This window comes from Protopterus annectens, chromosome 13.part0, assembly GCF_019279795.1.
Source record: "Protopterus annectens isolate FY-2018-M chromosome 13.part0, PAN1.0, whole genome shotgun sequence".
Lineage (NCBI taxonomy): Eukaryota > Metazoa > Chordata > Ceratodontiformes > Protopteridae > Protopterus > Protopterus annectens.
Genome location: NC_056747.1, coordinates 729,701,777 through 729,725,722, shown reverse-complemented (window position 1 = coordinate 729,725,722; position 23,946 = coordinate 729,701,777). Strand labels below are relative to the sequence as shown.

General features: G+C 46.0%; 1 protein-coding gene across 1 annotated transcript in view; it reads right to left on the bottom strand.

The window, feature by feature from the left end:
• PAFAH1B1 (platelet activating factor acetylhydrolase 1b regulatory subunit 1) overlaps positions 1-23,946 on the bottom strand; it is a 916,257-nt gene that overhangs the window by 333,741 nt on the left and 558,570 nt on the right. Inside the window, exons 6-7 of the mRNA XM_044054884.1 lie at positions 22,723-22,728; positions 17,088-17,093 (exon numbers count right to left, since the gene is read on the bottom strand). Of these exons, the coding sequence (XP_043910819.1) occupies positions 17,088-17,093; positions 22,723-22,728 (12 nt within the window). The remainder of the gene's footprint in view (positions 1-17,087; positions 17,094-22,722; positions 22,729-23,946) is intronic.

Here is a 23,946-nt window from a genome sequence, read left to right as displayed (position 1 = left end):
ACTGCTGTGGACCCATCCAAGGTAGAGACATCCACAGGATCCTTAGTTGAAGAAGAGTCTCACGGTATACCGGAATCCAAAAGGGTCGCGATAGCAGCTTGCAAATCCACATAAGTGGGCATCAAGGGCTGCAAAAGTGCCTCATTGAGGACCGGAGAACTGACGACTAGCTTAACGGAAGCATAGTCGACAGTTTTAGACCTGTGCGGTCTGTCTCTGTCTTTATCCTTACGTTTTTTTTGGAAGATCGGTAGTCAGATGGCTTCAAAGCCATATCAGAATTCGAGGACTGAGCGTGGAAATAACTAGCTATAATAAGGGCCCGACAACATATAGTTCTGGCATTGAATAAAGCACAAAAGCGACAGCGAGGGATGTCGTGGTGTGGGCCTAAACAGGTGACACAGTAAAAATGGAAGTCTCGGTGTGGTATTTGCCTTCCACAGACGAGACAATTGTTAACTTTTTCTGACATTGGTTAGAGCAAGAAAAAAGGATCCCCAATGGGGTACTTAGCTTTAGAAGACTTCAACTTCAATTCGGAAATGAAAACTCACGTAGCGGCCGACTGGCACTCGTGTGAACTGCTTCTGCTTCAGGCTCCTCAGCAAGAAAGACTGATGCAATGGCGTCGGCTGCCTAATTTTATACCAGTGGTGACCTGACGTCAGTCCTGGAGGGATAGCAACCAACGCAGAAATACTAAGCCTCTGGTATTCGGGCCGACTTGAGGTCTACCCCTGGCAGGATACCCCAAATATGACAACTGCAACAGTGAAACACGAAGAACATCTTAGGTCTCCCTAAAGAAAAAAGATACAAAGGGGAAAGAGGGTGGGAAACCAGGACTGCAACAGTGAATACACTCGAACATCTACATTTATGGTAAGTGGAAAATGAGCAAAGAGAGCAGAGGCATGAATTTTAATAGAGGAATCTGAGGAAGATGCCATGATGGCAGTGGGGAAAGGCTGCACCGCAAGGGGTACCAGTGCTGGCGAGGCCAGTCTGGAGCTATAAGAATTGTCCTAGATATTTTCCCCTTTATTTTAACCAGTACCCTGGGGATGAGAGGTAGTGGAGGAAAGGCATAGACAGACAGATTGACCCAGGGGAAGGACAAGGCATCCACTTTCCAAGCCATGCAGTGATGCTCCCTGGTGCAGAATTTGCTGAGCTGATGGTTGGAGTGGGTGGCAAAGAGGTCGACTTTTGGGGTACCCAAATTCTGAGTTATTATAGGTTTATAGTTCATAGGTTGGTACTAGGCTATCAGCCCTAGGGCCTATACAAGCCTAGCCATAAGAATTCCCAGGCTATTTCTTCCCACAGTATTTACTTCCCTGGACCCCTGTTTAGCAGGACCAAGCATCTATTTCTGTAAGGCTCTTTTGTAGAATTATCCACATCATTTGGAGATTCAATAATGGCGCCCAGTTTGCAGTTATCTGTGAACTTTGTTAGCCAGAGTCCCTTAGTGTTGGCCTGTACTTCAGAGAAGTAGATGCCAAACAAAAGTGGTCCCAGGACTGAACCCTGAGGTACGCCACTTGTCACTTGTCTGGAGCTGGATTTGGAGTCAGCTACTTTTAGTGTGGGTTCTGTCAGTAAGCCAGTTGGCAACCCATCGAGTGACGTCAGGATTAGTGCCCAGCTTAGTAAGTTTATCTATGACTCCAGAGTGGGGGATGGTGTCGAATGCCTTGGCGAGGTCCAGATAAGCTGTGTGGACCACCTTACCCTTGTCCACGGCTCTGGAGACTGATTTGAAGAAGTCAATCAGGTTCAAGAGACAAGATTGGCCCTTCACGAACCCAAACTGTGTGGGGTCCAGTGTTTGAATATTGCCAATGTCTTTGCTTATAAGTTCCATGATAATATGTTCCGCGGCCTTGCAGATGAGTCTCGTCAGACTGATGGGGCGGTAGTTCCCGGGATCCAATGTGGATCCCCCTTGTGGAGTGGAATAACTGTAGCTGTACTCCACTCAGTGGGCATGAAGCCTGAGGTGAGGCTACGATTAAACATGACACTTGTGTGAGGTGCCAGTTCATTTTGTAGTTCATGTAGTACACAGCCTGGGATGTCGTCTGGTCTCATGGATGCTGTATTCTTAGCTTTGGAGTGTGTGATTTTTACCTGTGTGGCCATTACTGGAATTTGTCAAACTTTCGGTAGTGTGATGGACCCTTTAGGGGGTGAGAGGGGGTTGAGGTATGCACTGAATCAATTTGCCAGGATATTGGCAATACCCTTGGGATCAGTATATTTAATGTCATTCTGTTGTAGCTCAGATCTGAGCATTGCCATTTAGATTCTTGACATAGCTATAGAATGCCTTGTGGTTGGCTTTGGAATCTTTGGCAATTTTATTTTCGTAACTAGCGTTGAAGGATTTTATGAGGGATCTCAGCTTCATACTGAGGCTGGCAAGGGAGTTTTTTGCATCCTGGGATTTTCCTCTTTTCTGCAACAGTTTCTTCCTTTTGTTGTAAAGTTTGTTTATGGCAAGGGACCACCAGATTGGCTTCCTTTTTTTTGGAGGAGATTGTCTTGGTTCTATTGGGGATGGCACAATTCATGCACGAGTGGTTGTGGTCGTAAAGTGCCTTAGTGTAGGATTCAGCAATCTAACTTTCAGTTCCTGTCTGCATGAGTGTCATGAAGTTTGTCACTTGTGACTTGAGTAGCAAGAAGTTGGCTTTGGAGAATTTTTTTTACGGAGGTTTCCTTACTGGGGGGGTGGGGATGGGATGTGGATGTCAAGGGTGATTAGCTTATGGTCAGACCTGACCAATGAGGGGGTGACCATAGGTGTGGAGCATCGATTTCTCATGTTGGTAATGACCAACATTAGGGTGAAGGTTCTTCTGCTGAGATGCCCCTCGTGTGGGTCTAGAAGATTTCTGCTTAATTGGTCTGCTGCAGAGTTGAGAGAACCTGGTAGGAATTGTGCTAACAGGTGGTGTTAAATGGCAGAGGCTGTGTGCCAAAGGGTCATAGCCAGCCTGCGTAGACAGTAGGAGCGAGTCCCTGCTTGTTGATATACCACATTACAGTGGTGTTGTCTGAGAAGGGGCTTGAAAGCTATCCCTTGGTGGGACAATGCCTGCTGAACCTGTAAGAAATCCTTAACTGTCTGCATAGATTTTGCTTTTTTACCATCTTTTTTAAGACCTCTTCTGCCTTAGTACCAAATAAGTTGTCTTTGGGCATCCAAGAATTCAGATTTGACACAGTCTGGTAAGAGCTGTTCCTTAAGCCATGCATGCCTTTTAATGACAGATCCGGTGACTGCTGCCCTGCAAGAAGTTTATAGCGCATCAAAACCACAATGCAAGGTGTGTTTAGCTACTTGACTTGCAGAATACATTAACTCTTGTAACTCTCTAGATTCTGCATAAGCAGGAAAGGAAGACATTTTTTGTTTGAGGAGTTCCAGGTATGTTGCTGAAATTTTAGCATATGGAACTGACAATTTAGTGCCCTGACAGCAAGAGTAGCTGAGGTGTATACTTTTTTACCCCATCTGTCTAGTGCTCGTGAATCCCTATCGGAGGGGGTAGGATTCTTAGCAGAGATTGCTTTAATCCCTTTAGGCCTTTGAGAAATTACCTCAGGGTCAGCAGTAGGATTTTTAAAATGAAATTTGTGCGAGTCAGGGACTCTATAGTACCAGTCTGGTTTTCTGGGTAAAGGAGGGAGGGTGTCAGGAGTCGAGCTGGACTCCAGGAAAGCATCCTCCACAACATCCAGGACTGGGGGGGATGGCCAAGGGTCTGTGCTATGGAAGATCTAAGAATTCCCTTAGTCTCTTTTTAGACAGAGTAGCTATGACTCTCCCACTGGAAATGCTCCCTTAAGAAGGGTTTCCCCAAAGGAAAAATCCTCTAGGGGAGAGGCAGAAGAGATGGAATCCTCTGCATCAGAATCCTCATAAGTAGAGAGGGGCTGCATGTCTTCATATTCAGATGCATCAAAGTCATCTGACTCTTGTTCAGACAAAACTACAGGGGACAGATCTCTCTTCCTTTTGGAGGGGGTAGCTTGGCTTCCCCTGATCAGCAAGACAATGTCATCTGCCATTTTAAGCATTTGAGACTGAGGCAAGGAAGCAGGTGCCCGAGACTGGGTCGTCAGTTCCTTGGGTGTGGTTCGTACCCTGTGCCTAAGAAACCTGGTAGTTTTCGAAAAAAACGGTAGTCGCGAAAGAAGCAGTCTGCGTTGTGAATCTGGAGTGCGAAGGACTTCCTCGGAATCCAGTGCCTGCTCAGTGGCTCCGGACCCATTTAAGGTAGAGACGACCGCAGGATCCTTAGTGGAAGAGGTCTGCGACATACTGGACTCTGAAAGGTTCTCTGGAGCAGCCTGCAAATAAACAGTAATGGGCATCAGGGGCCACGAAAGCACCTCACTGAGGAACGGAGAGCTGACTAGCTTAAAGGAAGTGTCGTTGGCAGGTTTGGACCTGTGCGGTCGGTCTCGGTCTTTATCTTTAAGTTTTTCGGAATATATGCTGCCAGATGGCTTACTGAAGCCATATCAGAGTTCGAGGACTGTAAGCGAAAATATCTAGCTACAATAAGGGCCTGACGATGGATAGTTCTGGCATTGAACATAGCACAGAAGCAACAGCAGGGGACGTCGTGGTCTGGGTCTAAAGTGACGCAGTACGAATGAAAGTTCCGGTGTGGTATTTGCCTTCCAAAGGCGAGACAATTGCTAACTTTTTCTGACAGCGGTTACTGGAAGAAAAAAGGATCCCCAATGGGGTACTTAGCTTTAGAAGACTTCAGCTTCAAATCGGTAGATGAAACTCAGGTAGCAGCTGACCAGCACTCGTGCGAACTGCTTCTGCTTTGGGCTCCATGGCAAGAAAGACTGACACAATGGCGTCGGCTGCCTTACTTTATACTACTGATGACCTGAAATCAGTCCTGAAGCGACAGCAACCGACGCAGAAATACTAAGCCTCTGGTATTCGGGCCGGCTGAGGGCTACCCTGGCAAGGATAACCCAAATGCGATGACTGCAATAGTGAAACACAAAGAACATCAGGGGCTGTTCTGGCTGAGGCATGGATTTTAATGGCAGAGAAGGAGAGGCCACTTAAGTAGCTCTGCTAGGTAGTCCAGGATAAGACGGATGGAAGGTTGTGAGGTATTGCCCCCTATGGACCGGATCCAGGAGCAGAATCTTTACCACTTTCCTGGGTAAGATTATCTGGTGCTGGGCCTTATGGCCTCTGTGACAATGTCTAGGACCTGTTTGACTTTAGAGTATTAGCCATGCTGATTGAGTGTCTGCAAGTCTGGGTGCAGCATCCCCCTCCCCCCACAACTGAGTTAAGAGGTTGGAGATCAGGGGAAGCTGCCTGGGAGGCTGTAAGTTCAGGCTGTACAGGAAGGGGTACAAATGTTGTCTGGGCCAATCTGGAGCAATGAGGATGGCCTTTGGTCTCCACTCCTTTATTTTGATCCGTGCTCTTGGGAATAAGAGGCAGAGGAGGGAATGTGTACACAGAGGATGTTCCAGGAGAAGTTCAAGGCATCCACCTTCCACGTTCGCTGGTGATACTCCCTGGTACAGAATTTTTTCAGCTGATGGTTGAGATGCAAAGCAAAGAAATCCAGCTCTGGAGTCCCCCACACCTGAGTGACTTGTAAAAAGATTTTTCTGTGGAACTGCCATTCGTGGGGGTCCAGTAAGTTTCTGCTTAAGTGGTCTGCCAGGGTGCTGTTGATCCCTGGTAGGTACTGGGCTATTAGGTGTAATCCCATGGAAGAGGCAGTCAACCAGAGATTCATGGCTAGCTTGCACAGAGGGTAAGATTGGGTCCCTCCCTGTTTGTTGATCTACCACATTACTGTGGTGTTGTCTGTTTTGATAAGGAGAACCCTTGGCTTGAGATGGAGTTTGAAGGATGTCAGAGCCTTTTGTACTGCCACTGTTGCCTTCTGGTTGATGTGTAAGGGAAGGTGCAGGGCATCCCAAAGACCTTGGGTGCACCTGCCTTCTAGGTGAGCGCCCTAAGCTATTTCTAAGGCATTGGTGGTAATGGTCTGCCCAGTTGGGCAGAGGGTGAAGGAAAGACCCTTGTTCTGGGCACAGGCCCCTGCCCATCAGAGAAACTCGCCCCTTATACAGGGGATCAGAGGTAGAGAGGTCTCTAAAGGCTGAGAGTGCTGACACCAAAAGTTCTTTAGGCACCACTGAAGCTTTCTCATGTGAAGCCTGGCCAGAGGAATTAGAAGGATGCAAGATGCCATGCACCCCAAGGCTTACAGGAACTTCCTAGCAGTGAGGTGACTTCTGGAAGCCAGCTTGTTAAGAGAGAGGCAGGAAAGCTCTGCTTTTCTGGGGATATGAAGGCCATTTGGGATGCTGTGTCCAGCAGTGCTCCCAAGAAAATGATCTTCCTGGAGGGTGTTTGCCTTGATTTCTTCTCGTTGATGGTGTACCCTAAGGAGGCTAGGAAGGTTTTGACAAAGAGAAGGTCCTTGAGGAGCTTTTCTTTGCAATCTGCGTGAACGAGTCAGTTGTCCAGATAAGGGTAAATTTGTATATTTTTCTGTCTGCAAAAGGCTATGACTGGAGCTAAGCATTTGAATACCCTGGGAGCAGTAGATAAGCCAAAGGGTAGCGCAGAGAAAGTACAGTTGTGTACACTTACCATAAATGTAGATGTTCGAGTGTATTCACTGCTGCAGTCATCACATTTGGGTTATCCCAGTCAGGGTAGCCCTCAGTGGGCCCGAATACCAGGGGATTAGTATTTCTGCATCAGTTTCCATCGCTCCAGGACTGACGTCAGGGTGTCAGTGGTATAAAATCAGGCAGCCGAAGCCATTACATCAGTTTTTCTTGCCCTGTCAGGAGCCCCCAATAGGGAGCTAGGTTACAGTGGAAGACCACCACCAGTAGAAAGTAAATACCAAAAATTCCTTATAAGGAGAGAGAGAGAGAGAGAAAAGACAAGGGGGATGGAGGGAGGGAAAAGTACAGTTGTGTAGCCTTACCATAAATGTAGATGTTAGAGTTATTCATTGTTGCAGTCATTACATTTGGGTAATCTGCTGGCAGGTTGCCCTCAGTCGACCTAAATAACAAAGTCTTGGGTCCTGCGTCAGTTGCTGTCTCCTCTTCCATTACGTCAGGTCGCCAGGGGTATAAAACATGCAGCCGAAGCCATTTTAATCAGTTTTTCTTGCCCCAGATGTCAGGTACCCTCCCAAATGGGAAGCAAAGACATATATAAACTGTAAATATATAAAACCACTTTAGAAACAAAATTTACCTTCAACTAAAAGCAAATACACCATAAAGGCTTTTGAGTATAGTGAAGGAAAGAAAAGGTATAGAATGGGAGATGGCGGGTGGGTAATCTGGACTGCAACAGTGAATACACTAACATCTACATTTATGGTAAGTGTACACAACTGCACTATGTTCTTCTTGTTTCACTGTTACAGTCATCACATTTGAGTTGATTCCCAAAGATGAAGAAAAGGATGGAGGCTTTCAAGAAGACTGGGGGCTGGCTAGGATGCCCTGCAAAACTGCGGTGGCAAAGCCTGCCCTGGATTTGGAGAAGATAGGCAGGTGGTAATGCTTGGTGAACGTATGAACAGATGTCCATGTTGCAGCCTCGAGGATGTCCCTGGTGGAGACCCCTCTGAGGAAAGCTGCAGAGGTAGAGGTTTTGCTCTGGTGGAATGTGTCCTGACCCCCTTGGGGTGAGGTTTCCCGAGCTGTTTGTAGCAGAAACGGATGCAGTGTGCTATCCATTTGGAAATTGTTTGTTTGGATATGGCCTTGCCATCTGCTCCTGCAACAAAGCTGACAAGCAACTGATCAGTTTTTCTAAAAGATTTAGTCCTGTCTAGGTAGAATCTGAGCTGTCTGTGCACATCTATTGAGTACAGAATCTTTTCCCCCTTGTTTTCTGGGATAGGGAAAAAGGTGGGCAAATGAATGGATTGGTTGACAGCCACACTGGACACCACTTTTGGCATGAAGGATGGGTTAGTCCTGCGGGAGACCCTGTCAGCATGGAAAATACAGCCATAAGTGCTTATAGCTCAGATACTCTTCTAGCTGAAGTGATGGGCAGAAGCAAGGCTGTCTTCCAAGAGAGAAATTTTAACTCTGCTGAAGCTGCAGGTTCAAAGAGGGGCAGGGTGAGCTTTTCCATCAAAGTTTAGGTCCCAAGCTGGGGTCGGAGCTCTTCTGGGTGGCCTCAAGTTGTCAGCCCCTCTTAGGAACTGTTTGATGAGAGGTTGTGAGAAAAGAGTTGGCTCTGTGTTGAACTAAGCAGAGATGGCAGAGGCATGAATTTTAATAGAAAAGAAGGATAGACCCCCCTGTGTAGTAGGTCTGCCAGGTAAATCCAGGATGAGAGGTAGGGAGGACTGCACCATTCCAGTTCCCTTAGCCTGGATCCAGGTGCAAAACCTTTTCCACTTGTCAGTATAAAAGACTTTCTAGTGCTGAGGCGTCTGGCCTCACTTACAATATCTATAACTTGTTTGCTTAGACTGGTAGCTAGAGGAGAGGTCAGAGAATAAGCCAGGCTGCCAGATTGAGGGTCTGCAATTGGGGATACATGAATTATCCATTCCTCTGGGTCAGGAGTGTTGGGATCTAGGGTAGGTGCCATGGTGGCAGGGGTGACAGGCTGCACAGCAGTGGGCATCAGTGCTGGCTTGGCCAGTCAGGGGCAATCAGGATTGTCCTCTGTTTTTCCTCCCTTATTATGAGCAGTACCCTTAAAGTGAGTGGTAGAGGGGGAAATGCATAAACCCAGAGGTTTATCCACTGGAAGGACAGAGCATCCACTTTCCAGGCCTTGCTGTGAGGTTCCCTGGTGCAGAATTTGCTGAGCTGATGATTGGAGTGGGAGGCAAAGAGGTCGACCTTCGGGGTGCCCCCATTTCTAGGTTACAAGGGTGAAGGTTCTTTGGTCTAGCTGCCACTTGTGTGGGTCTAGCAGATATCTGCTTAAGTTGTCTGCCAGAGAGTTTAGAGAGCCTGGCAGGAATTGTGCTAACTAACAGGTGTAGTTGCATGGCTGAGGTCGTGTGCCAAAGAGTCATGGCAAGCCTGCAGACAGGATAAGAGTGAGTCCCTCCCTGCTTGTAGATATACCACATCACCGTGGTGTTGTCTGTTTTGATCAGTAGAGGCCCCAGGAAGAGTAAAGGTCTCCAAGTTGTCAGAGCATGCTGAACAGCTAACATTGCTATTTGGTTGATGTGCAGATGTAATTGATTTAGGCTCCATTGGCCCTGAATGCACATGCCATCCAGGTGTGCACCCCAGGCATAGACTGATATGTCTGTGGTGAGGGTCTGGGCGGCGTGGGGTTGTGAGAAGTGAAGTCCCTTGTTGTGGTAGCATGCTGCTGCCCAAAGAAAATCTTTCCTTAGACAAGGTATCATTGGTATAAGAGTTTCCAGGTCTTGAGAGTGCTGACACCAAAGGCTTTTTAGGTACCATTACCATTGTAGTTTTCTCATATCAGTCTGGCATATGGAATGAGTAGAAAGCAAGAAGCCATGAACCCTAGAGCTTTTGCAGGATTTTCCTTGTGGATAACTGGGTCTTGGTGGCTAGTTGAGAGAAGTAGGCTGTCAGGTAGGTTTGTTTTTCTGCTGTAAGGAATGCCATCTGGGATGCTGTGTCCAGGCTTTCTCCCAGCAATACAATTTGTGTGTGTGTGTATTAGTTTGGATTTTTTTTTTTGTTGACAGTATACCCCAGGGAGGTCAGTAGATCCTTTACAAAGGTCAGGTGATTTAGCAGCTTTTCCTGTCTGCCTGAATCAGGCAATCGTCTAAATATGGGTAAATATGAATATTTCTTTGTCTGCAAAAAACAATGGTGGGAGCCAGACATTTTGTGAAAACTCTGGGAGCAGTGGATAAGTCAAAGGGAAGTGCAGAGAACTGAAAGTGATCCTGCCCTGAAAGGTAGTATTTCCTGCATGATTCCCTGATTGGGATGTGTAGGTAGGCCTCTTTTAGGTCTAGCGTGGCTAACCAAGCATCCTTGGAAAGCACAGATAGAAGCTGCTGGAGGGTGAGCATTTTGAATTTTATTATCACCAGAAAGGTGTTTAGAATGGAAAGATTGAGGATGGGGTGCCATGTACCTCTTTCTGGGTACCAGAAGAGTCTGGAGTAGAAACTTTGGCCTATCTGTTCTGCAGGAACATGTTCTATTGCCCTCATAGAGAGCATGGAAAAGACTTGCCTTTGGCCTCTGCCCACTGGTTTGGGGGAAGATCTGAGAACCCTTTCGGGGTTTGCAGTGTGTGGAAATAAAATTTGTGTCCCTGGGACACTATGTTGAGAACCCAGCGGTCGCTGGTAAAATTGGCACAGTTGCGTGCATGGAAGGGCAGTTTTTATTCCAAGGGGGAAGAGCAGATGGGCAGAGGGAGGGGGTGGAAGTGTAAAGTCATTGTCAGTTCTTACCATGAGGGGGTTGTTTTTACACTCCCAGGTTTTGAAGAGGAGGAAATCAATTGCTTAGATCTCTGCATTCCCTGGGGCTGTTGTCTGGGGGGCCTGCTTCCCCTGGGTCTGGGCTTAGCTGACCTGGAGGGGGCAGGAAAGGTCCAGTGCTTGGAGGGGCAGTGCCTACTGAACCTTGGTGGCTGGACCTGTAAGAAGTCTGTAACTGTCTGCATAGATTTAGCTTTTTTTTCCATCTTTAAGACGTCTTCTGCCTTGATATCAAATAAGTTGTCTTTGTGCAAAGGTGGGTCCAATAATTTGGATTTGACATGGTCTGGCAGGGGTTACTCCTTAAGCCGAGCATGCCTTCTAAGGGCAGAACCAGTGACTGCTGCCTTGCAAGATGCTTCTAGGGTGTAAAAAAACACAATGTAAGGTGTGCTTAAGTTACTTGACTTGCAGAATGCATTAACTCTTGTAACTTTTCTGCACAAGCAGGAAAAGATATTTTTTGTTTGAGGAGTTTCATGGTATGTTGCTGATATTTCAGCATATGGAACTGACAATGTAATGCTCTAATAGCAAGAGTAGCAGAGGTGTATACTTTTTTACTCCATCTGTCTACTGCTCGGGAATTCCTATCGGAGGGGGTGGGATTCTTAGCTGAAGTTTCTCCGATTCCTTTAGGTCCTTGAGAGATGTTCTCGGGGTCAGCAGCAGGATTTTTGAAAAGAAATTTGAGAGAGTCAGGGACTCTATAGCACCTGTCAGGTTTCCAGAGAGCAGGAGGGAGGGTGTCAGGGGTCAGACTGGATTCCATAAAAACATCATCCACAACATGGAGGACAGGAGGAATGGCCATAGGTCTGTGCTGTGGAAGATCTAAGAATTCCCTGAGTCTCTTTTTTGACTGAGGATAGTCCTGACATTCTCATTGGAAATGCTCCCTTAAAGTATGTAAGGTTTCCCCAAAGGAAAAGTCCTCGGGTGGAGAGGCTGATGGGATGGATTCCTCTGCATGAGAATCTTCATATTCAGATGCATCAGAGTCATCGGACTCCTGTTCAGATAAAACTACTGAGGACAACTCGCTTTCTTTTGGAAGGGATAGCCTGGCTTCTCCGATAAGCATAAGGTCTTCCGCCATTTTAAGCATTGGTGAGTGAGGCAAGGAAGCAGGTGCCTGAGCTTGGGTTGTTTTTTTAGGTGTGGTTCGTACCCTTGGCCTTAGAAACTCAGTAGTTTTCGAAAGAACTGTAGAAGCGAAAGAAGCCGTCGGTCTGAGTATAGGTAGTGCGAAGTACTTCCTCGGAAACCGGTGCCTGCTCAGCGACTCCAGACCCATCCAAGGTAGAGACATCCGCAGGATCCTTAGTCGACGAAGAGTCTCGTGGCATACCGGACTCCAAAAGGGTCCGGTAGTGGCCTGTGAATCCACAGAAGCAGGCATCAGGGGCTGCGAAAGCACCTCACGGAGGAACGGAGAACTGATGACTAGCTTAACGGAAGAGTCGTCGGCAGTCTTGGATCTGTGCAATCTGTGTCTGTCTAGCCTTACGTTTTTTTTCGGAAGATCTGTTATCGGATGGCTTACTGAAGCCATATCGAAATTCGAGGACAGAGCAAAAATATCTAGCTACAATAAGGGCCCAACATAGTTTTGGTGTTGAACAAAGCAGAAAAGCGACAGTGGTGGATGTCGTGGTCTGGGCCTAAGCAAGTGACCCAGTAAGAATGAAAGCCTCGGTGTGGTATTTGCTTTCCACAGGCGAGACAGTTGTTAACTTTTTCTAACATCGGTTAGAGCAAGAAAAAAGGATCCCCAACGGGGTACTTGGCTTTAGAAGACTAACTGCAATTCGGAAATGAAAACCTCAGGTAGCGGCCGACTGGCACTTGTGCGAACTGCTTCTGCTTCCTTGGCAAGAAAGACTGATGTAATGGCGTTGGCTGCCTGATTTTATACCACTGATGACCTGACGTCAGTCCTGGAGCGACAGCAACCGACGCACAAATACTAATCCTCTGGTATTTGGGCTGACTGAGGGCTACCATGACAGGGATAACCCAAATGTGATGACTGCAACAGTGAAACACGAAGAACATCTGAAAGTGTTGTGAGCCTGCTCGAAAGAGAAGGAATTTCCTGCAGGATTCCCTTATGGGGATGTGGAGGTAGGCATCTTTTTGATCTAGGGTAACTAACCAGGCATTTTTTTGTCAGCATAGGCAGTAGCTGCTGCAATGTTAGGATTTTGAATTTGGGGACCAACAGAAAGGTGTTCAGAATGGACAGACCCAGGATTGGGCGCCAAGTGCCCTCTTTCCTGGGAAAAAGGAATAGTCTGGAATAAAAGCCTTTGCCTGTTTGATCTGAGGGGACAGGTTCTACTGCCCCTTGGGATATGAGAGTTGGGACTTGTTTCAATGTCTCAACCCACTGATTTGGAGTTAAGTCTGGGCACCCTCTTGGAATTGGGAGTTCGTTGAAGGAGAATTTGTATCCCTGAAAAATTATCTTTAAAACACATTGGTCCTTTGTTACAGAAAGCCAATTTTCTTTGCAGAGGAAGAGCCTTCCTCATAGATTTTGGTGAGTGAAGAGAGGGCAGAGGGGGGACAGGGAGTTATTGAGAGTTTTTGCCATAGAGGGATGACTTAGAACTCCCTGCCTTTGGAGTGGAAATGGTCCACTGTTTGGTTCTCTGCTGTCTCTGGGATAGGAGTCTGGTTGGTCTGTCCCTGCGGGGGCTTACCTTGTCCTCTGCTATGTTCAGGAAAGGACCAGTGTTTTGAGGGAAAATTCCTGCTGAACCTAGGAGGTTGTACCTGAAGGAAATCTTTTACTGTTTGCAGAGATTGTGCTTTGTCTTCCATCTTTTTAAGCACCTCTTCTGTTTTTACTCCAAACAAGCGGTCCTTATCCAAGGGTGCATCAAGTAATTTAGATTTGACATGATCAGGGAGAGGTTGTTCCTTCAACCGTGCATGTCTACTAATGACAGATCCTGACACTGCTGCCCTGCTTGAGGCTTCTAGGGCGTCATATCCACAGTGTAATGAGTGTTTAGCCACTTGACAAGTAGAGTGCAGTAAATCTGCTAACTCTTTCGAATTGGCAGTCAGGAAAGGTTGAAATCTTTTGTTTTAATAGTTCCAAAGTGAGTTATTGATATTTTAATATGTGGAACTGACAGATGAGTACTCCGATAGCCAAGGTTGCAGAGGTGTATACTTTTTTACCCCATCTGTCCAGAGATCTGGAGTCCTTGTCAGAAAGTACAGTTGTGTACCTACCATAAATGTAGATGTTCGAGTGTATATACTGTTGCAGTCATTACACTTGGGTTATTTTGCTGGCAGGTGACCCGCAGTCAGCCCGAGTTCCAAAGTCTTGGTCCTGCGTCAGTTGCTGTCGCCTCTTCCCTGACGTCAGTGCGCCAGGGGTATAAAAGATGCAACTGATGCCATTTTCTTCAGTTATTCTTGCCCCAGATGTCAGGTGCCCCTAGATAGGAAGGCTGGAAAGATAAAATGCCAAAAAACAAACATATATTACTATAAACATTTCCTTCATCTGCAAGCAAATACACCACATAGGTTGTATAGAAATGAGAAGTACAGAAAAGTCTCAGCAATGAAAAGGGGGATGGTGGGTGGGTAACCTGGACTGCAACAGTGAATACACTCGAACATCTACATTTATGGTAGGTACACAACTGTACTATGTTCATTATGTTTCAGTGTTGCAGTCATTACACCTAGGTAGAATCCCAAAGCTGAGGTTGGGCGGCTGGGTCTAAATTGGATTTGGAGAGGCTACCAGGCCCTGGAGAACTGCAGTGGCAAAGCCTGCTCTGGATTTAGAGTAGAGAGGTAAGTGGTAGTGCTTGGTGAAAGTGTGCACTGAGCTCCAGGTTGCAGCTTCTAAAATGTCTTCGGTTGGTACTCCTCTGAGAAAAGCTGCTGAAGTGGCTGCTTCTCTGGTAGAACGTGGCCTAATGCCCTTAGGCACTGATTTGCCATGTTGTGCATAACAGAAACGGATGCAGTGTCCTACCTATTTTGAAATTGTCTGTTTTGTAATAGGCTTTCCTTGTGACCCTGCAGCATAGGCTACAAACAGTTGCTCAGTTTTTCTGAAAGCTTTTGTTTTGTCCAAGTAGAATCGTAGCTGTCTGTATATCCAAAGCATGCAGAAGTCTCTCCCCTTTATTCTGGGGATATGGGTAGAAAGTTGGTAAATGAATGGTTTGGTTCAAGGCCACATTGGAGGCCACTTTTGGCATGAATGTTGGGTTTGTCCTAAGAGAAACCCTGTCCTGATGAAAAATGATGAAAGGTTCCACAGCCATTAATGCCTGTAACACAGACTCTTCTTGCTGAAGTTATTGCTAGGAGCAGAGCAGTTTTCCATTATAAGAATTTTAGATCAGCTGTGCTGGCTGGTTCAAAAGGAGGCATTGTGAGTTTTTCTAAAACAAAATTGAGATCCCAAGTTGGTACTGGTGCTCTTCTTGGGGGTCTTATATTTTTTGCCCCTCTGAGGTACTGTTGTAGAAGAGGATGTGAAAAAATAGGAGGTTCCGTATTGTAATGAGCTGAAATGGCAGAGGCATGGATTTTAATTGATGAGAAAGATAGACCTTTATCCACCATCTCAGTTAGGTATTGTAAAATCTGAGGTATATTTGGGACAAGTGGTTCGGGCCCTTGTGCCTGGTTCCAAGCACAGAATCTCTTCCATTTTTCTGCGTAAGATTTCCTAGTGCTGGGCCTCCTGGCTTCTAAAATGACATCCATAACAGCTTTAGAGAGAGGAGCAGTCTGAGTGGCTACATTACCTGCCATGCTGCCAGATTTAAGGTCCTGAGTTGACTGTGCAGAATCTGATTGTTTTGTTGAGTCAGAAGATAAGGAATTTGAGGTAGAAGCCAAGCTGGGCCTTGAGACAAGCTCTTTAGGATTGGGTACCAGAGCTGGCGTGGCCAGTCTGGGGCAATCAGGATCATTTTTGGCCTTTCATGTCTGACTTTTAGGAGTACTTTTTGTAATAAGAGGCATCGGAGGGAAGACATAGACGGTCAGGCCTTTCCAGCTGAATGATAGAGCATCCACTTTCCATGCTTGAGTGTGATAAATTCTTGTGCAGAATTTCTGTATTTGGTAACTGTGAGGGGAGACAAATAGATCTATGTCCGGGCGTCCCCCATTTCCTCGTTATCATGCTGAACACTTGTGGATTTAGTTTCCATTCGTGAGGATCCATGAGATTTCTGCTTAGTTCGTCTGCCAGTGTATTTTTTGTTCCTGGCAGGAATTATGCCTGCAGATGTACTTGATAGGTCAGTGCCGTGCTCCACAAAGTCATAGCTTGTCTGCATAGGGGGTAGGAAAGTGTGCCCCCTTGCTTATGTACCACATAACTGTGGTATTGTCAGTCTTTATTAAAAGTAGTCCTGGATGCAGAAGGTCCTTGAAAGTTGTCAAGGCATTCTGTACAGCTAGCATCTCTTTTTGATTGATGTGAAGATGCATTTGTTCCTTGGGCCATGTGCCCTGAATACATTTTCCTGCTCTATGTGCCCCCCAGGCATAACCCGATGCATCCATTATTGTCTGACTGGTTGTGGGTAAGGTAAAAGGCTGTCCCTTGTTGTGGTGACATGCCTGGGACAACCATCGAAACTCCTGTTGTAGGCAGGGAATTAAGGTTATGATCGTCTCCAGGCTGTGACAATGCTGAGTCCAAACACTTTTTAGATAACATTGTAGTTTCCTCATATGCAGTTTTGCATATGGAATTAGTAGAATGCAGGATGCCATGCAGCCCAGGGCCTGCAGAATTTTTCTTGCAGGGAGCTGAGTTTTTGTTGGCATCATTTGAAAGTAATGAGTCAGTTGCCTTTGTTTGTCTGGCGTGAGATAAGCCATTTGGGCAGTTGTATTTAAGCTTGCACCCAGGAATATCTCTTGAGAGGGCACTAGTTTTGATTTCTTTTTGTTTACTGTGTACCCCAGGCAAATTAGTAATCTTTTTACAAACGCCAGATGCTTCAGAAGAATGTCCTTGCTCACTGCTTGAATAAGGCAGTCGTCCAAGGGATATATTTGAATTCCTTTTTGTCTGCAAAATGCAATTACTGGTGCCAGGCATTTTGTGTAGACCCTGGGCACAGTAGATTAGGCAAAGGGCAGTGCAGAGAATTGGTAATGCATTGAGCCTGCTATGAATCTGAGGTATCTTCTGCACGCTTGTCTGATTGGGATATGCAGGTATGCCTCCTTGAGGTCCAAATTAACTAGCCAAGCCTTCTTGCCCAGCATGGGCAGAAGTTGCTGTAGTAACATTTTGAATCTTGGAATATCCAGGAAAGTATTTAGGATTGACAGGTCCAGTATTGGTCTCCAGGCTTTGTCCTTTCTGGGTACTAAGAAAAGTTTTGAGTAAAATCCTTGTCCCTGTTCTTGCTGAGGAACTCTTTGAATAGCCCCCATGTACATAAGAGCAGCAATCTGTTTTTGTGCCTCTGCCCATTGGTTTTGTGGCAGGTCTGGCATACCTTTTGGTTTTGGAAGCGTGTGAAAGTGGAACCTGTAACCCTGAGAAACAATATTCAGTACCCACTTGTCCTGGGTGATTAAGTGCCAATTTTTTGAGAAAAGTGCTAGCTTTCCCCCTAGGGGTGCTGCCAAAAGGTAAGTGCTTGGCATCTGTAGAGGGAAGTCCTTGGGACAGTTTCCTATAAGGCTGTGATTTGTCTTCTCCTCCTTTGGGGGCTGAAGCACCCCATTGTTTAGGTCTGTAGGAGCCTTGGGGCGGAGATCTGCCTCTTGGGTGTCTGTATCTGCCTCTTTGTGGTCTGTCTGACACTGGAAAGGGCCAATTTTTTGAAGGCCAGTTTCTGCTAAATCAAGGTGGTTGAACCTTTAAGAAATCCTTCACTGTCTGTACTCATCATCATCATCATTCTCTTTCGGCTTTTCCCGTTAGGGGTCGCCACAGCGGATCATCTCTTTCCATTTCTTCCTATCCTCTGCATCTTGCTCTGTCACACCAACCGCCTGCATGTCCTCTCTCACCACGTCCATAAACCTTATCTTAGGCCTTCCTCTATTCCTCTTACCTGGCAGCTCCATCCTTAGCATCTTTTTCCCAATATACCCATCATCCCTCCTCAGCACATGTCCAAACCAACGCAATCTCGTCTCTCTTGCTTTGTCTCCAAACTGTCCAACCTGAGCTGACCCTCTAATATACCGATTCCTAATCCTATCCATCCTAGTCACACCGATTGCAAATCTTAACATCTTTAACTCTGCCACATCCAGCTCTGACTCCTGCCTTTTGTCAATGCCACTGTCTCCAACCCATATAACATAGCTGGTCTCACTACACTCTTGTAGACCTTCCCTTTCACTCTTACGGATACCCGTCTGTCACAAATCACTCCTGACACTCTTCTCCACCCATTCCACCCTGCCTGTACTCTCTTCTTCACCTCTCTTCCACATTCACCATTACTCTGAACTGTTGATCCCAAGTACTTAAACTCGTCCACCTTTACCAACTCTACTCCCTGCATCCTCACCATTCCTCTACCCTCCCTCTCATTTACACACATATATTCTGTCTTAGCCCTGCTGACCCTCATTCCTCTGCTCTCTAGAGCACATCTCCACCTCTCCAGAGTCTCCTCAACCTGATTCCTACTCTCACTACAGATCACAATGTCATCTGCAAACATCATAGTCCACGGGCCTCCTGTCTGATCTCATCTGTCAACCTGTCCATCACCACTGCAAATAAGAAAGGACTCAGAGCTGATCCTTGATGTAATCCCACCTCCACCTTAAACGGATCTGTCACTCCCACTGCAGTCCTCACCACTGTCACACTACCCTCGTACATATCCTGTACCACTCTTACGTACTTCTCTGCCACTCCTGACTTCCTCATACAATACCACAACTCTTCTCTAGGCACCCTGTCATATGCTTTCTCCAAGTCTACAAAGACACAGTGCAACTCCTTCTGACCTTCTCTGTATTTCTCCATCAACACTCTCAGAGCAAACATTGCATCTGTAGTGCTCTTTCCTGGCATGAAACCATACTGCTGATCACTAATCATCACCTCCCTTCTTAACCTTGCTTCCACTACTCTTTCCCATAACTCACTGTCTGTACTGATTTTGCTTTATCCTCCATTTTCTTTAACACCTCTTCTGCCTTAACACCAAACAAAGTATCATGCTGTAGTGGAGCATCCAATAATTTTACTTTAACATGGTCAGGTAAACTTTGTTCTTTCAACCAAGCATGCCTTCGAATAACAGAGCCTGTAACTGCGGCTCTACAAGAAGCCTCTAATGAAATCAAAACCACATTGTAAAGTATGCTTTCCCACTTGTTCAACTGCATGCAATAAATCCTGCATTTCCTTACTGTCAGGACTTTCTGAATTAGAAACCATTTTTTGTTTTAACAATGACATGAGGTACTGTTGATATTTAAGCATGTGAAACTGGCAATTTAAAGCTCTTACAGCTAAAGTAGCAGAAGTGTAAACTTTTTTCCCCCATCTGTCCAGAGCTCTGGAATCCCTATCCGACGGGACATGATTTTTAGCAGTGGAAGCCTTAACCTCTTTAGGGCCCTGGGAAATTGTTTCTGGGTCTGCAGCTGGGTTTTTGTAAAGAAATTTAAGAGAGTCAGGGACCCTGTAGTATCTGTCTGGCTTGACTGGTGCAGGGGGTAAAGAATCAGTAGACAGACATCAACAATATCAAGCACAGGGGGGACAACCAGGGGCCTGTGCTGAGGCAATAAAAGGAAGTCTCTGAGCCTTTTCTTGGATTCTGAATAATCCTGGCTCTCCCAATGGAAATGCTCCCTCATGGTGTGCAGGGTTTCCCCAAAAGAATAATCCTCAGGTGGAAAGGCTGGAAGGTATAGATTCTTCTGCATCAGAGTCCTCATAGGGAGGGAGAGAATATCCCTGATCAGAAGAGGAATCAGAGGAAACAGAAACCTGGTCAGAGGAATCATAGTCAGTGTCTTGCCTAGGCCTTTTGTCAGGAGGGGGATGGGAACCCCTGATTAAAGTAATTAGGTCTTCGGCCATTTTAAGCATCTGTTTCTTTGACATGGATGACTGTTCTGGAGAATACTGTACTTGTTTCCTTGTCTTTAATGGTGTCTTTGACTTTGTCTTGGCAGCTGTAGTGGGCTTAATTGTAAGCTGTGAAGGTCTGAAAACACCCTCAGAAGCCAATGCCTGCTCAGCGGCTCTGGACCCATCTGAGGGAATAGTTTCCGTAGGCCCAATACCTTGAGTTTCCACAGGCCTCGGTGTCTCCACGTGGCTGTCTGTTACGGCCTGTGGCTCTGAGGTAGTGGGTGTCAGGGGCTGCGAAAGCTCCTCAGAGAACCGGTGAACCGGCGACTGGCCTAGAAGAGGCTTCGTCATCGGTTTTGGACCCTGGATGCCTGTCCTTTTCTTTGTCTTTGCGTTTTTTATAAATTCCGGTCGTCGGTTGTTCCGACGGCATTATGTAATTAAACCTTCGGCCAAAATAATGCAAAGCAAAATCAAACAGACGTTTAATAGTGCGTTTATTGAATCTAGCACAAAACCGACAACTGGTAACGTCGTGGTCAGGGCCTAGGCAAGGAACACAGTAAGAGTGGAAGTCCTTAAGAGGTATTTGCTTTCCACAAGAAATACAATTAACTTTTACTGACATCGGTCTGGAGCAAGAAAAAGTTTCCCCAACAGGGTACTTAGCTTTATTGAAGACTTCGGATCTGAAACTCAATTTTGAAAAACTCAGGAGTCGGCCGTCCGGCACATGCGAACTGCTTTTGCTTCGGGCACCGCGCGGCAAGAAAGACTGAAGAAAATGGCATCGGTTGCATCTTTTATACCCCTGGCGCACTGACGTCAGGGAAGAGGCGGCAGCAACTGACGCCGGACCAAGACTTTGGAACTTGGGTCGCCTGCCAGCAGGATAACCCAAAGTGTAATGACTGCAACAGTGAAACATGATGAACATGAAATAGTATTCTTTGCAGAACTAGCCTTAGCTTCTTTTGGTCCCTGTGTAATGACCTCCGGGGTCTGCAGCAGGATTTCTGTACAGGTACTTGTGACAATCCGGTACTCTAATACCAGTCAGGTTTTCTGGGAGCAGCTGGGAGGGCATCAGGGGTTAAGCTGGATTCATGGAAGACATCATCAACCACCTCTAAGATTGGATGGATGGCCAAGGGTCTATGCTAGGGCAGGTCTAGAAACTCTGTTAGTCTTTTCTTAGACTGAGGGAAGTCCTGGGATTCCCAGTGGAAATGCTCCCTGAGGGTGTGAAGGGTTTCCCCAAAGGAAAGATCTTCTGGTGGGGAATGGATTCCTCTGCATCTGAAACCTCATAAGCAGTCAGAGGATTTTGTTTCTCTTCAAAATCTGAATAATCAGACTCCTCAGAATCCTGTTCTGTCAGTGTTTCAGGAGAAAGGTCTCTCTTCCTTTTAAGAAGGTGTGGCCTGACTACCCCTGATAAGGGTGATAAGATCCTCCGCCATTTTAAGGATTTGAGCTTGGGGTGGTAGAGCAGGAGTAAAATGGTGGCCAGAGGTAGTTTTCCTAGGAGTGGCCTTGTCTCTAGACCTAAGAGTATCCATTGGTCTGAGAGAAACTATAGTCAGAGAAGATGTCATTTTTTGCCTAGATTCGGTAGTGTGAAAAACCTCCTTGGAAGCCGGTGCCTGCATCATGGCTCCGGACCCCACCAAAGCAGACACAACCAAAGGCTCGGAAGATGAAGACTTCTGCAGCATACTGGACTCTGAAAGGGTCTCAGTAGAGGCCTGCAAAGGTATCAAACCGGGTATCAGGGGCTGAGAAGGCACCTCACTGAATTCCAGAGAATTGACGAGCTGCTTTGCAGTAGAGACGTCGGAAGGCTTAACCTTGTGTGGTCTGTCGCTATCCCTATCCTTATGTTTTTTCGAAATGTCTACGGATTGTTGGCTGACTGATGCCATTTCAGAATGTGAAGACGAAAAATGAAAATACCTGGCTACAATAAGAGCTCAACGACAAACAGTTCTCATGTTAAAGAGGGTGCAGAACAGGCAACGGGGGACATCGTGGTCTGGGCCTAAACAAGTGACGCAGTATGAATGGAAGTCTCGATGTGGTATTTGCTTTCCACAGGGAGACAATTGTTAACTTTTTCGGACATCAGTTAGTGCAAGAAAAAAGGATCCCCAACGGGGTACTTAGCTTTAGACGTTTTTCAGGTTTAATTCACACTCTGGTAGCAATCAACCGGCACACTTGCAAACTGCTTCTGCTACGGTCTGACGTCTGGCAGCAAGCGACAGCAGCCAACGCAGAAAAGCACTGACTCTGGTATTTGGGCCGGCCGAGGGCTACCACAGCAGGGATAACCCACAGGTGATTACTGCAACAGTGAAACATGAACATCTACTACTACCCTTTTCAAATAGGTGCCGATTTTGTGCATGCTCAGAGATGCTGCATGTTGCTTGAACACAAAAAATGTGCAGCAAACCACAACCTGTAAATCAGCATCTTACACAGCTCAGGAAAAAGCTCAAACATGTAATTACACGCAGAAAGGGGAGTACAACCCAACTAGCACTATGAAAAGGACAATAAAACATCTTTGGGCATAAATCCACCCAAGAACTACAAACATAAAGGAAAGCTAGTACATGAGCTGGAAAGCTTATTTTTGTACATATGGGAAGATAAAAAGATGGACCCCTTGACGGTACAAGCAAAAGTGGGAGCAGTGAAGGTTGAACAAAGTAGAAGTTCATCCAGTGTCAATAAATGGGGGTGACAGTGATGGATGCACAAGAGGCATCCATCCTGTAAAAATGATGGGACAGACATCTTGAATCCCTAACTTAAGGTGAGCCATCTTCTTTATAAGCCATCTCCATTTGGAGAATCCTGGTGGATCAGCTAAGTAACAAGGTCCCCAAGCCTGCTGGCCTTACAAATAATTCAAGTAAATAAAGCCTCTAGCAAGGCACTCAGCGTCAGTAAAGTTGTGGGAACACAATCATCACTCTCTTCAACCAACAAGAAAAGTACAGTTGTGCAAGTAAACCTACCAAAACAGAAAATGTTCTAATGATTCTTGCTGCAATAGCCTTAGGTATATGGGTTATATCCTGAAAAGTTATAACAGCCAACAAGCGTCCAAAGATTCAGTGCACCTTTCACATGCCCAAACTGTCAGGAAGCATGAGATGAGTTGACTAAAATACAAATTTTGGTGCAGAGCCTTTCAGAGCTTTCCTGCCAACAGACAGATGGAGCCTGAACCCTGAAAGAGCAATGCTAAGAACAAAAAAAATAATAACCACCCCCTGGCATAAACAACATACCAAACAACACAAGAGAGATGGAGGAAGAGAGCAACTACTGCAGCAATGATCATTTGAGCACCTACTGTTATGGCAAGTTCAGTTCACACAACTGTACTACATTCTTCATACTGATCAGTGCTGCAGCAGCCTTAGCTAAATGGGTAGATTACCACAACTAATGATATTTTGGAGGTGGAAGGTGACGAGTCCAGAAGCCACTGAAGAATGGACCTAGCAAAGGTTGATCTAAACCTGTAGGAGGAATCAAGCTTAATGAGCTTTGTAAAACTATATACAGAGGACCAAGTAGCAGTGTCTAGAATACTTGCAGAATCCAACCCTTTCCAAAAAGCCATAGATGAAGCCAAGGCCCTGGTACACTGGGCCTTGACCCTGCTAGACTAGATCTGTTGCGTTGACTATAACAAAATGTAATAACCTTAGACAACTGGGAAACAGTCTGTTTTAACACAGGTTGTCCCATCTTACCTTCAAAAGAAACAATGGATCCAAAGATTTGAAAGATTTAGTTTTGTGAAGTTAGCACCGGAGATGTCTGTGGACATCTAAGGTATGGAGTATCCTTTCTCCTTCCTTCTTAGGTTTAGAAAAGAAAAGAAGAAGATGGATAGCTGGCTTAAAGTAAACTCTGATACCACTTTAGTCATAAAAGGATTACTTCTCAAAGAAACCCCGCCACTGTGAAAAATGAGACATGGCTGACTCATCATAAAAGCTTGCAACTCAAGACATCCTTCTTGCAGAGGTCAGAGCAATCAGTAAAAAAAAATTTTTTTCACGTCAAGAACCTCAAATCAGCCAGATTAGCTGGTTCAAATGGAGCACGTTAACTTCTCTACCACAAATTAAGATCCCAATGAGGGGGCACCAATTTTCTAGGAGGCCTCTTAGGCAAAACCCATTTGAAGAACATTTTGACATGACACTGCACTGAAAGAGAAGGATCCACTGGCAGACATGCTGAAATGGCTGACAAAGGAACCTTGACAGAGGAAGAAAAAAAGGCCGTAGGACAGTAATTCACAGACATTGCAAAAGAACGAGCCCCGGGTGCTAG